Source organism: Hippocampus bargibanti, linkage group LG06, assembly GCF_051943395.1.
Source record: "Hippocampus bargibanti isolate YZ-2025 linkage group LG06, ASM5194339v1, whole genome shotgun sequence".
Lineage (NCBI taxonomy): Eukaryota > Metazoa > Chordata > Actinopteri > Syngnathiformes > Syngnathidae > Hippocampus > Hippocampus bargibanti.
Genome location: NC_142739.1, coordinates 3,392,446 through 3,407,500, shown reverse-complemented (window position 1 = coordinate 3,407,500; position 15,055 = coordinate 3,392,446). Strand labels below are relative to the sequence as shown.

Here is a 15,055-nt window from a genome sequence, read left to right as displayed (position 1 = left end):
GGTGGGATCTGAGCGGAAAATCGCACACCCCTTCGCAGTGGTACGCCTCGTAGTCCAAGGGTGCAATGATCCAGTCATCCCAGCCCAACTCTTTAAAATTCACATGTAACGTCTTTTTGCTGCACCTCGATTTGGATTTTTTTCCATGTCTTTTCCCATGGCGGTTGCTCAGCGCTGTCCTCCTCCGCCTCCGGGGCCCCTCCCCTCTGTCCCCCCTCAGGGGTATTCCTTCCTCCTCCAAGTCCTCCTCCTCCTTCGCTGACGCTCTCACCACCTTTGTCTCCTTGATAGACCTCCGTGACTTGATCTTCTCCTTCATCTCATTGAACAAGTTCTCCCTTTTCTTGGAGCGGGTGTAGGCGACCAGAATGGCTTTCTCCTGCTGGGACCGCCCGCTCCTGTCCAGACCCAACACCCTGAGGTCCAGCTCAGTGTCGGAATTACCAAGAGTCACTCTGAGCTGAAAACAGAGCTGGTTCCCTTTATGTTCGGGATGACGATGATGATGATGATGATGAGGGGATTGCTGCTGATGCTTATGAGACTTAAATATCTCCCACACGTCCAGAACCTCCCATCTGGACTTGGTAGAGTCCAAAGGGTCCAACAGCATGGAGTCCATCAAAATATCAGAGCTGCAGGGATAAAGTTGGATGTGGTAAAGGCCTGTTGTTTTGAAGTCTCCCAATGCTCTCCTAAATATCCTTAATTCCGCTCCAACCAGCTCTTCTTTATCTGAAAGGGTTGAGACATCAAACAGATATTTTTGTCTTCGCAGAGGAGGGTGGAAAAGATCGTCTGCAATGATAAAAGAAGAAAATAATGACAGTCAGATTCATTTAGGGTGTACAGTGTTCAGAATAGGGAAGGAGGGGATTCACAGAAGCCTCCCCCCCCCTCTGTTTTCCCCACAATACTCACACTAAACCAACATGGAGGGCAAATACAAGAAGGGTGTGCCTATTTTATGCTTTAAAAACATTTTTCATACACAAGAAGTTAATCAACTTGACCATAGAGTTTTTAAAATGCTTAAACTTATTTTTTACAAATCATCATTAAAGTTGGTTTTCTAGAGTCTCTAATGTATTTCTTTATTTTATATACCTACGAGATCCACACGTTTGGACCTATTTAATTTATTTGCTGTCACGCATACCCAGCTACTTACTCAGTGTAAAGCACAAAGGACCGGGGTCGTTTGCAAGGCGGTCGTTTGCTTGCTAGTCTTTCCTTTTTTTATTTACTGGGGTATGTCTTAAAAATTAGTCAAATTCATTCACGTTGCATTTCGTTTCAATTGTCAAATTGCAGCTTTTGTGGTCTTCCAATTCAGAGTCTCGTTAACTATTACAACAAAATAACGTTGGGTAAAATTAGTGTTGTGCGTTTAATCGGCCAAAGGCAGCATACACTCCGCTGAACGAGACACAATTAATGTGTTGTACTCTGCAGCACCCCGGGAAGGACGGGTGGGGCGTGCAAATATTCCATCAATGTGAGCGCTGTGGTTATGAAAAAATAAAGTTTGTAAGTCCGACCAAGAATATGTAATTCGCTAAAAAGCGGATTTATGGCTGGGCATACTTAAACATAGTTTTTAAAATATCATTTGAATATAACTTTAAAAGCGATAGCAAACAAGGACGAACAAGTGGACATACCGACGGGCAGGTGTTTTCCTGAGATAAAAAATAAATCCTGGTCTTCAATGTTCCGTGGTTGTATTTATTGTGAGTTTTAAAAACACAGAATTGTGTTTAGTTGAAGAAAATGTAATAAATGGTATACTACTCATGATGTGGTTCAAATACTTTATTTCAGGGTTGGAAAATGCATTTCAATAAACGCTGGCCCAATTGACCAGCATTATATCCAAATACGTAGCAAATGTCTTTGAAAAATAAAAGTGACAAGGCTGCGTGCGCACACTTGCGTGATTTGTACAAGCTATTCTAAATAGACCTGGCGACAGAACCCGTAAAAAAACAGATTGAAACCGTGTGCTGGTTTCTGTGACTTCGGATCTGGTCTACATTACGTTTCTTTTCTACTTTTTTTTAAAAGGCCTGAAACAAAATCGAATCCAAGTTCACCCAAAAGAATTAACAGCCCGAATTCCCACCTTCCTCATTAAAGCACTTCCCCTCTTATATTTCATCGCATCTTGCCAACGACAACATCCCCCTTAAAATGCCCCTTGAATAGACCGGGTGAACAGCCTGTTGAAATTACTGACATATTCGTGTTGACAGACAAGAATGTTCCAGGTTTTCTGAATATCGAGATTCCGTTAGATTGCCGTCTACCCACGTTTTCTTGTCTGTCAGTAAATGAAAATCATATTTTGCAATGGTTCATTGGCAATTAGAAGACGAACTTGCGTTGTAATGAGATTTAATGATACCACAGTGAATATGTTTTTATTTGAAATCGCCTTGCACGTCTATTTTTTAGAACATGATATCTTCCGCTAAAATAATTATTCAGAGTGTAAATATTTTCAAAAACACGAACAACAAGATGGAGCTTTCTGGCGTAGCGCATGCTTGTGCATAAAATCCAGCGTCAATTGATAATTTTGCCTTGAGTTTTTGTGTTAAATACAAGTACAGTGTTGAATACAGCGGGATTACTTCGCAAAAGGCAATACTTTTGGGGGACCTTAAAAAGAAAAAAATGTGTAAGAGAGGAAGAAACATATTTTGCAGAATATGCAAGAAATTATATATATATATATATATATATATATATATTCCTAGCAGATGAAGCGGTTTGTTTGTTTGTTTGTCTTGTATGGCATCGTCTTTCTTTTAACCGTCCAAGTCGCTTATGTGGTGTTGTCTCATCGCGGCCTATGAGCCATTAGGGAAGAAGACAGTGTTTGATAGAACATGCACACTCAATTAGATCACTGAGTTCAAATAACCCAATCTGCCGTTCGATGCCATGCAACTCTCAGAGGGTCCGAGCTCGGGGTCAGAGACAGTGACACACCACATCACAATCACCGGCGAAGAGTACGGCACCCCCCTCCCCCCATCGAATCAGTTCACACAGCAAGAAGCAGACACCAGTACGAGCTCGAAAACTCGTGGCGACTTTGTTTTGTGTCTTCACACTACAGCCGCAATCGTGTCTTTTTTACAGTTTTGAAGGTGGAGCTGGAACCAATAAGGTTATCTTTTTTGACGGCGTATTAATCACATTTTCATACGGAATGCCTATTATACATTCCAGTGCAAACACCAGAAAGTGCACAAATTGTTGTTTGTGTAAATGGTAAATTATTCATAGAAATTAATGTCACTTTCCACGATCAATAAAGATATGGTATACGCAGTCGCATGGTAACTTCAAATTGCACTAAGTGCAATATTGCACGAGAGTAAAAATGACAACCACTTGAAAACCACCACACTATTAATGGCTCAAACACCTGTTGAGGGTACCCATCTTCCGACACAGATTGGCTACCGGCCTACCGATGTGAAAATGCACTCAATTCATTTCCGAACGCATATGGGGGTTTTGTGCATGGAAAACACAAGTGTGGTGGTTTTGCCGACGATAACTGCGGGGTGGGGTGGCTGGGGGGTCTATCACGTGTAGCTCTTTATATGCACGCACTTGCATTATTTACAACCTTCGTATAGAGACCTTGTCAATTAGTTTTTACTGTCGTGTTAACCAGGGGTTAAATGTAGTACCGACAGCGGGAAGTCAAAGAGGAAAAGTCACGTTTTGTTAAAGTGAGTTCATGTGTATCCGCATCGTTTTTTCGACACTGACTGGATGAGTCGTTCATTTTCCTTATTTGCACTCCATTGTTTATTATTATTATTATTATTATTTACGCCAGGGAACCACCCCAAAATTGTGTAAGATTGATGTGACTTTGTTGGCCGCGGCGGCCAAACCAACCTGTTCCTCTGTCCACGAAACTTGTTATGGTGTTGGCAGATTTAGAGGAGCGGAAAAAGCTCGCATTTAGCCCGAGCTTCTCCGCTGCAGAGTACGTCCTGTAAATAGAGAGCATATACTCGTGCGGCACCACGTCGTCTTTAGTGTCTTCTTTGTGCTGGCTCGTCATTTGATGGGAAGATGCGAAGATGTCTTTTAGAAGTTTGGTTGACCTTTGTCCGCCCTGATGAGGGATTCTGGCTCCTCTGTTCCTCTTCGGTGTTGAGGGAGAGATGATAGCAGCTGACTGAAAACAGGGTATATTCCAGAGAAAAACCAGAAGAAGGCCCACGTAAAGCGAAATAAGTCGAAATGCAAACATGGCTGGAGAGTAGTGGGAGATGTCGAATGTCGAGTAACTCGTATGTTTTTTTCTTCTGTTGGACAAAGGGTCCGCCTGAGCCGGAGATGGTCTGCGCTTCGGGGTGTGAGGTGAGTTTGCGCCCTCTTGAAGTGCGTTTTGCGCTCTGGACTCCACAGAAGAGCAAGCAAGAGCCCGTTTGGCCGATTGGAACACGCCCACACGGTCACTTGGTGCTTCCCAATTTCATGACATCCACTTGCAAACAGTGAGCCAAAGGCCGGACTATAGCGACTCGGAATCCATGTGGGAAAGTTTTTTTCTTTTTTGTTTATTTCGCAACTGATCTGTTTATTGTTTTCTTGATTGATCCTGCAATGTACGCACACATAGGCGTGGATGAAAAATCATCAAAATAAAACTACATTAGTATTTGGTGATTTTAAGACTCGTCTTGGATAAATTGACAAAATTCAACAATATTCTAAATCCAAAATATGCAGCTAGACAGCCAGAGTCGACTACAAATTCTTATACTGGTCTTTTATCATATAGTCGTTGGGACTAAAGCCTCCAAGGACACATCCGATCAAATTAGATAAGATTTGAACGTATAGATAGTTGAAAACATTGTGAGTGACCATAAAGCTGTTTCAAAATAACCACTGTCGATGACGCAACTACAGCAAAATATATTTGCTGGTACTTAACATTTTATAGGTCGCATGACATCTGGATGCTATAGAGCTGGATAAAGCACTCCATTAATGAACAGAAATGAATTCACTGACACATCGTTGCAAACTTAAAACATCCATGTCGCGTGCAGGAAACGATACAAAGACGTTTAGAATGGATTCAGCGACCTCTAGTGTCTAATTGTTCACAGTAGAATTGATCTGCAAATTCGCAAACTGCAATACTATGACGAAGCCAGTGCTTCTTCATTATTTTCTATCATGCCCCCCAGTCCTTGCGCGACTATAAAAAGTATAATTTGTTTATAAATTAGTTATTAGTACACCTCTGCATACACGGCATCCATAGTAACATATAGTAGAATTAAAAAAGAAATATGGACCAACTTACAACAAAAATAGCTCTATTAAATCGTTATTTAAACTATATACATGTAAAACAATATAACACTGAAAAATAAAATGACATAAAATCAATAGATAATAATGCAGCCAAACTGATCACCAATACAAGAGCGCAATAAAAAAAAATCACTTGCACAACTAAAATACAGAAGATAATTTGTGATGAATTTTTTTACATCAAAAAATGTGCCGTGTTTACAGTAATGGCTACAACAACCACAATAATAATAATAATAATAATAATAATAATAATAATAATAATAATAAATTACATTTTAAGCGCCTTTCAAAGCTTTCAAGGACACTCTACAGTCACAGAAAAGCATAGGTACTGTAATAAATAAAGTACAATCACAAATAGAATACAATAAATAGGTGGAGGGAGGAAGAGCACATTATTGTAATGCACATATTTTTGAAGCGAGGTTTGAAGCATACACCCTCCATGAGTCGTCACCTTACCGTGGTGGAGGGGTTTGTGTGTCCCAATGATCCTAGGAGCTAGGTTGTCTGGGGCTTCAAGGGTCACCCATGGCAAACAGGTCCTGGGTGAGGGACCAGACAAAGTACGACTCAGAAGACCCCATATGATGAAAAAGAGAAATGGATTTGGTTTTCCCTTGCCCGGACGCGGGTCACCGGGGCCTCTCTCTGGAGCCAGGCCTGGAGATGGGGCTCGTTGGCGAGCGCCTGGTGGCCGGGCCTACACCCATGGGGCCCGGTCGGGCTCAGCCCGAAGAGGAAACGTGGGTCCCCCTTCTCAAGGGCTCACCACCCATGGGAGGGGCCAGAGGGGTCGGGTGCAATGTGAGCTGGGCAGCAGCCAAAGGCGGGGACCCTGGCGGTCCGACCCTCGACTGCAGAAGCTAGCTCTGGGGACGTGGAATGTCACCTCTCTTACAGGGAAGGAGCCCGAGCTGGTGCACAAGGTCGAAAAGTTCCGACTAGACATAGTTGGGCTTGCCTCCACACACAGCCTGGATTCCGGTACCAGCCCTCTCGAGAGGGGTTGGACTCTCTTCCACTCTGGAGTTGCCCACGGTGAGAGGCGTAGAGCAGGTGTCGGCATACTTATTGCCCCCCGACTCGCCGCCTGTACATTGGGATTCACCCCATTAGACGAAAGGGTTGCTTCCCTCCGCCTTCAGGTGGGGGGACAGGTTCTGACTGTTGTCTGTGCATATGCACCAAACAGCAGTTCAGTGTACCTATCCTTTTTGGAGACCTTAGGGGGTGTGCTGGAGAGCGCTCCCCCTGGGGACTCCCTTGTTCTGCTGGGCGATTTCAATGCTCATGTGGGCAATGACAGTGGGACCTGGAAGGGCGTGATTGGGAGGAATGGCCCCTCCGATCAGAACAGGAGTGGTGTCTTGTTATTAGACTTCTGTGCTCAACACGGATTGTCTATAACAAACACTTTATTCAAACATAAGGGTATCCATATGTGCACGTGGCACCAGGACACCCTTGGTCGCAGTTCGATGATTGACTTTATAGTTGTATCATCGAATTTGCGGCCTCATGTTTTGGACACTCGAGTGAAGAGAGGGGCGGAACTGTCAACTGATCACCACCTGGTGGTGAGTTGCAAATCGTTTTTTGCAACAATGTTTCTTGTTTTGTCTGCTGAAGCGCGATGATTTTGAAAATTATTAACATTCCATACTGTGTATTAAAGGACAGCCGATGTCACTTTTTATTCAAATGCAAATAAAAATGACTTCACGCCAAGACGTCTTGCATTGCTTGTTAAACCAAACAATGGCTTCAGATTCGGATAATATGCTTTCTTGTTACACATCCAGTTATGAATATGTTTCAAATACACTGTAGTTCTGAAGATTAAAGCATACAGGTTTACAATCATTAAAGAATTATATGTGTCATTTTGAGGCAACAATGGGGGAACATCTCCCAAAAAAAAAGGGAGCTAATGGCCAGCTCCGTTTCTTATATGGCGCTTGGCTGCCCTCTTTTGGCGGCTTTTGTTTAATGCAGGTCGGTATCGATATTTTTTCGGACTCCCTTGAATATCGATATAACGAGACTTGGATTGGATTGGATTGTCTTTATTAGTCTCACAGTGGAGAAATTTACATTACTGTATGTTCATCAGTGTGAACTGTGGGTCTGCATCTGGCTGGTGAGAAGTTGAATATCAGGTTCCATTCTAGTTACAGCCAGTCTCAAGCACTGATGCAAATGTTCTTCTGTCAAACTTGATCTCATCGGAGATTTCAGCAGTTTCATGTGAGAAAAGCTTTTCTTGCAGATATACGTGCTGCCAAAAACTGTGGACATTTTCATTGCGTGTTTTTTGATGTTTGAATATGTGTCGTTTGGGAAGGCGACATATAAGTCAATGAGACTGTTGGGCTTGAATGCGTCTTTCAGACCATCACAGTTCTGTAACTTCTCCATGGTTTGGTACACTTGGTCAAAAATATCCTCTCCCGTTGTAGTCCCTTTGAGACTTTGGAGGTCTGCCAGCTCGTCGCATATCTCAACGTTTCAGCTGACTCCACGAATAAAAATGAGCAGTTGCGCTGTCTTTCACGTCCGTTCTCTCATCCAGTGCTAATGAAAAAAGTCAATTTTTTTCGTCTTCTGCTGCAGCTGGGCATATACATTCATCCCGATTTCTTCACCGCGTGTGGTGATTGTTCTGGCCGACAGACCTACGGCATTATATGCATCTTTCTTCTCGGGACACAACTCCTCCGCGACAGCATCCATACATTTTTGATAAAACTCTCCGTCCGTGAAAGGCTTACCGCTGCTTGCTATCAGCTTAGCAACCCGAAAGCAGACCCGCCTTCTTGAGCTGAACTTGGCGTACAAATGTATTCTGCTGAGATAGTAGTCCACTTTTCGCTTTGAGAGTTTGTCTGCTCGTATTTGGCCTTGCAAGCTATCGTACACTCTTTGTGACGGGATTCATCGTGTGGGCGAAGATTGTATTCTTTGAATACCGCCACCGCCTCTTGACAGATGAGACAAACAGCCTTTTCTTTGCATTGAACATAAAAATAATGGTTTGTCCACTGGAGGTTAAATACTCTGTATGCGGAATCAATTTTTCTCTTACTTAACCTTTCGCCATTATTCCGTTTTCTCTTTGACAGGAAGGTTTACAAGAGAAAACGGGTCTGGGACCAAATAGAGCGCCAAACTGAGCGCACCTCAATGTACCACCGGACTCCCTTCCACTTCCTCATACGTCACTTTCTTGTGTCGCGTCGCATTGTGACCGACTCCTTTAGCGTTCTATTGTGAGCAGGCGTGCTTGTATTGTTCAATCATGATTCTAAACAACATACATTGATTACTTTGATTAAAATAGGAACAGATAATGATCGAAAACCGACCTTTGACTTGTAAAAGGATTTTTTATTTTACTGGAGGCCAAATGGGAAAAAAATCTGATCGCATCTCTGGCATTGTTCAGAGGGCCGGGCCAAATGTGCTGAAGGGCCGGATATGGCCGGCGGGCCATAGTTTGGTGACCCCTGGTTTAGACTTTTGTTCGATGGCGATGAGAAAAACTATGAGCTCTCTGAGACGATGTTCCTTGCGCACATGCAGTTGCGAGGCCTGAGAGACGTTATTTTGGGCGTCCCGAACATTGAGGGAGACAGCGAAGAAGCTCTCGCCGAAGACAAGGCTAAGAATGGAAAGGCATATGCAAAGTTGGTGCAATGGCTGGACAATAACATGACACATATCGCTGGTCATGAGGGACGCAAAACGTGACGGGAGAAGAGCACTGAAGATTCTCTGTGAGCATTATGCTGGAAAGGACAAACCACGGGTGGTGAGTTTGTATTGCGAACTTTCCACACTCCGAAAAGGCAGCTAGGAGACGGTCACAGACTATGTTATCCGAGCAGAGACTGTATTCACCTCATTAATAAGAGCACAAGAGCACATTAGCGGTAGGCATCAGATAGCCATAGTGCTAAAAGCGATTCCTGACTCTAACAAACAGTTCGTTGTGTACGTCACCCAAACTAATGACAGAATGACTTTTGGCGAATTCAAAACTAAGCTAAGACTATAGAAAAGTATGGAAAAGGTGACCAGAGTGCCAACGAAGACAATGTAATGAAAACCAGCGGGACTACAAAACCGCATGGGAGAGGGAGAGGAAGGAAAATGGACCTGGCTGATATCGTGTGCTACACCTGCGGTAAAAGAGGGCACATGGCCAGGACATGTCCTGGCATTTTCCAGCCGAGAAGAGAGGAAAGAAGGTGGGAAACGCCACATCAAGGCCGACGCGGTTGAGGACGAGGCCGCAACGTCATGAAGGGTGCCTTTCCTAATAGAAAGGACACCTTCTTCTTCAATCTAAATGATGAAGTTCAAAACAGTCGACAAGAGCTTCAAACCCGAGGACCACATCATTGAGTTCGCAGACGGAACTAAGGTAAGCGGAATGGCAAAGATGAGAGGAGAGCCTGAGGTCTACTTGCTGGACAGCGAGGGACGACGCGTGAAGACGAGACTCAAGCAAGCGCTCTACATCCCAGCATTTCCACAGAACATCTTCTCCGTCAAAGCAGCAACAGCGAGTGGAGCAGAGGTCCGCTTCAAAGACGTTGATGACTGGTTAGTCCACAGGGATGGGACAAAATTCAAAATGGAGGTGAATGGTAGAATGTAATACCTAAACACAATAGAAGAGAAAAATGTTGATGAAGCATATAGTTGTTATGATATCCAAACTTGGCACAAAATACTGGGTCATTGTAACGAAGATGTTGCTAAATTAGAAAAAGTGGTGAAAGGAATGTCTATTAGAGGGGAAACACGAGCCTAATCAAAACTGTGAAATGTGCACACAGGGCAAGTTGACACAGAGCAGGAACAGACATGCAGATGCTAAAGCTGCAACTATGCTACAGCTAGTGCACACAGACCTGTGCGGTCCTCTAGAACCGACAGATAGAAATGGCTACTACTCAACAGCATTCACTGATGACCACGGTGGCATGATTTTTCCATATTTTATTAAGGCAAAGGCTGACATGACAAAGTCCATAGAAGAATTAATAGCCGATGTAGCCCCATATGGAAAAATAAAATGCATCTGACCCGAAAACGGCACCGAGTTCACTGGGCAAGAGTTTCAATCTTTACAAAGAAAGAATGGGATAAGGCATGAGACGAGTGCACTCTACTCACCTCATCAAAACGGTACTGCCGAGAGAGGTTGGCGGACACTATTTGAGATGTCGAGATGCATGCTGTTAGAAAGTAACCATCCTAAGCAACTATGGACATATGCTGTACAAACGGCCGCTCAAATTCGCAAGAGATGTTACAAACAGCGGCTACAGCAGACACCTTACCAGGCTTTTACAGGAAAGGCACCCGACTTTTCTAACATGCAAATATTTGGCTGTGAATGTTACATTTACAAACAGGATAAAAAGAAGTTAGATTCCAGATGTGAGAAGGGGATTTTTGTAGGCTATGATAAGTATAGTCCAGCCTATAATGGGTACTACCCCGAGACAAGAAAAGTCCTGAAAAAGACTGGTGAATTTTTTTATGAAAAACAACACAGATGGTCAAACTCAAAGTGGTTGTGACTTGTGGGACGATATTCAGTTACAGTAAAGTACCCATAAAGGAAATCAAACATAGTCAAGATCAACTTGAGAAAAGCAAAGAACCGATTGTTGAAGAGAGAGTAGGAACAGGCAATATTCAGACAGAACAGGGAAGGAGGTTTCCTAAAAGACAAAAAAGGGCTCCAGAATATTTAAAGGAATACATATGTAAAACTAAGTGTGATGATGACAAAACCGAAAATATTGACTATTTCTACAAGGTAACTGTTGGGGCAATTCGCTATACGAACATCTTTAAACATATGTTTGCATTGTTTTGTTTTGTTTTGGACTTCCTGATACATCATATCCTGCCTTCCTTTCCATGATGTCACACCCCATTACGTCACATCCTGTTGCGTCGCACCCCAGTTCGTCTTTTACTCTCTTTCCCTTTCTGTCCCTCCTCGGCTGATCCCGTAATGTCTCTGTTGTCTACAAGATTAAAATAACTTCTTCTGTTCAACACCTGGCTTCCTGCTGATTTCACCATCCCACTTCTCACACCCTGAGAAGCGATGAACCAAGTTCAGCCATTGAAAAATATTATGCTTCGATTGAAACTCCAGCAGGCATCTGCATAAATGCATAATGAAAAAGCATAATGAAAAAAAGCATAATGAAAAAAAAGTTAGTCATAATATTTTGCAAATCAACCTTGTGCATCATATTCTCTTGTGAGTAGTCACAATCGCGACGAATAGCTACCATTTTGGTTACTGTTAAAACGCTAGGACGCATGCCAGAATGACTAGCGCAACACGTCTGACCCCACATTTTTATAACATTGGAAAACGTTAAGAATGCTTGTATCAAGTTTGATCTCCTACAGACACCATGTATATTTCCCTCCCTGATGTTTTTCCAATTGTCAAACATTTTTTGAAAAGTGCCAGGAGCCACTGTGTGGCGCTAAAGAGCCGCAAGTGGCTTAGGAACTGCGTTTTGATCACCGCTTTCTTATGCCAACAACACTCGCTGGTTTACTGAATGTGCGTTCTCAAAAAACTAAAGCGGCTCATCAGCATGATTGGAGTGTAACGTATTTAAGTCACGCCTTCATTTATTTGGCTTCATGCTGTCCACTGGCAAAATGTTTAGACGCTACAAGCACACAGGTCTTTCCTTGTCTCCCACTGTAGTCAGTGAAGCCAAGCACTACATACACTTCGCCATATTTCTTAGTCTTAGCTCTCAGGAGACTTTTGATGTTTCTTTATCGCCGTCTCCCATCACTACATTTCATACTTACACTTGTACACTGCTCTATGAATAAATTGCGCATGCTCAGTGCAAACAAAACCCCGACATCTTGGTGCTCACACTCTACCAATGTGAGTGTCGCTGCCCCCTAGTGTATTGGAGGCGCAATTTTACCTTATTTTAGGACAGTAAAAAACCATAAAATGCATGTCTGCCAAGGTCAAACGCGCCCCATTTGATGGAGCCGAGTAGGGTGGAAGGGGCGGCACCTCACTATTTGAAAAGCATGCTGTAAGCACGTGTAATGACACATGGAAATGCAAAGTAAATGCACATCAATAATACAGTTCCATCTTAACCCTTTGGGCGCCAAAATGTTGAGTTTGGACATTTTCAAAGGTTGTAGCATGAAAAACGGTAGGGATTTAGGCAAATGGTGAAAATTGCTTGTTGCAATTTTGCTACTTTGTTGCTTAAAGGATTAAACCATTTGGATATCATGGAAAGAGTAGATCATAGGACTCACAAAACACGACTCTTGGGCCGTTTTCCTGTATGCTTTCCATCTCAACCTGCTGCAACGCACCTGATTGAAAGACCAGGGCCCTTATCAGCCCTCTGCAGGGCTTGCTAATGAGCTGATCATTTGAATAAGGTGTGTTGCAGCAGGGAGAAAGGAACAACGAGCAGGAAATCGAGACCCTCAAGAATCGGAGTTTGAGACCCATGGAGTAGCTACGGTACACAGTGAAATATTTTCTTGGTTATGGATATTTATTAATTTTAAAACTATTAGATTCACCTCTCAATGAACTGGAATGTAGAAGGAAAGTAGTTAATTCATTTCAGGCTTCAAAACTAACTTATTGATATTTTTTTTGGTGAAGAAAATCAACGGCAAGTGGGACACAATCACAAAGGGGACAAAATGCATTCATTATTATTATTATTATTATTATTATTATTATTATTATTATTATTATTATTATTATTATTATTATTATTATTATTATTATTATTCCCAAAATTAATTGGGTGAAATTTATGCTTGATGGAACCAGGGTGAACTTGTTGCACCGATGGGCACATTCTTTATCTTTTCATCATTATCGTAGTTTTTAAATCCAACATGGACACAAATACAGTAAAGTCTCGTTATATCGATATTCAAGGGAGTCCGAAAAAATATCGATATAACCGGGACTATCGATATATCCGACCTTGTTTGCATGTAATTTTCTCCGTGCGTGCATAGAAATAGTATCGATATAACCGGGACTATCGATATATCCGATATCGATATAATGAGACTTTACTGTAAATTGCTTGGAAGGCAGTATCAAAGTTCCCAATTCACAGTGAACATCCTGGTCAACATTAAATCATCTGCCCACCTTCCTTGAAAATGCACTTTGCGTACTTCGTCCTGCTGCTTGAACTCCAGTGACTCACTCTCTATATTGTCTTTGTCAAATGTGAATCTCTCATGCACTGAACTTAAAGGAGAAGAAAGGAAATCCCTCCATTAGCCGTAAATTTAGTCAGCTATGGTCATGCCCACAGCGGCGCAAACAGCCCCTTTCTTACCGCGTAACTATAAAAATGCCAAAAGAGACAGAACTTCTCCCAATGGGTCGTGTTTGGAATACCCCACCAGGGAAGTGTCCTGCAGGCATTTTAACCATAGCCCAAGCCTTTTTTTGCACATCAAAATGGAGAGAAGCAGTGGACTTACATTGAGTCCAATTCAAATAAGCAATCTTCTCAGCCAATGTCTCCGGGAGACACTGGACACTGACAGATTAAACTAATTTGTTTCTTTGAACTTGTATGAATATGTTTCAAGTCTCTGTGTGTTGGAGAATTAGGTGTAAACTCTATTTAAAATGTTTTATTTTTTTCAGCTCGCTATTGCAGATTTCAACCCATTGCGGTAGGTATGGAACGTCCATCAATGACAGTGCGCCTCCTTATACTTTTTATTTTCTGGGACAATTTGTTTCTTTTTTTCTCACAGCTCTGTCTTAGTGCAAAAGTAACGGTCGAAAAATGTGTGGTTTGTAGGTATGAGAAACATAAAGTTTATTTAATCTAATATACATGTGAATGAGGGTTGTCGATGTTAGTGATCTGGACTACTGTTTCATCTGCCCAATTATCTATCCCTTCAACCCCAAAAAAAAGAATACATGAAAAAAATAACCAAAAACTCATGACACACCACCAAAGAAACAAACACATGTTTTCCATCAAACTATTGACATTTTTAAAGATCTGATACATCTGCAGTAAATACATAATTGATGTACCAAGTCAATGAAATTAGACATATTGCATCACACATGGTGATCACTCAAGGCACACGAAGGTCCAACAGCCTTGCTATTGGAAATCACTGACCTACACCTCAACACAAGTTGCACGTCTTGTGATCAGTAAATTAAAAAATATTCTGCTTTGTCATGCAGTGTTTTGATAAAAAAAAAAGGTGAGATGTAAAATCAGTGAGCAACTAGCTTTTACGTTGGAGGGGAGGGGTTGCATCAGCTGGGGAAATAGCAATTACACGTTACTTCCGGCAGGGGACATCATGCGTGTTTGTTTCCCTCCGTTGTTCCACCCATAGTACTGTACATACATACACGAGAATCAAAGGGCGGTCCACTCAGACTCGCTTATAAATGATGAGCACCCACACACGCGATCAAACCTCTGAAGATGGAGGACCCTGATTCGCTGTGGCGACCCTTTGAAGGGAAACGCCGAAATGAAAAGAAGACCCATACACGCGGTCTGGTAGAAAGGACAGATACGTTAAGAATAGAAATTTACGTTAAGAATAGCAATTTTCTTTTTTCCCCCCACAT

General features: G+C 42.4%; 1 protein-coding gene across 1 annotated transcript in view; it reads right to left on the bottom strand.

Annotated features, from left to right (window-relative positions):
* The window catches only part of gdf6a (growth differentiation factor 6a), a 5,976-nt gene extending 1,561 nt beyond the window's left edge, over positions 1 to 4,415 (bottom strand). Inside the window, exons 1-2 of the mRNA XM_088998473.1 lie at positions 3,925 to 4,415; positions 1 to 798 (exon numbers count right to left, since the gene is read on the bottom strand). The exon at positions 1 to 798 is cut by the window's left edge and continues 1,561 nt beyond it. Of these exons, the coding sequence (XP_088854599.1) occupies positions 1 to 798; positions 3,925 to 4,285 (1,159 nt within the window). The 5' untranslated portion in view covers positions 4,286 to 4,415. The remainder of the gene's footprint in view (positions 799 to 3,924) is intronic.
* Between the last annotated feature and the right edge of the window lie 10,640 nt (positions 4,416 to 15,055).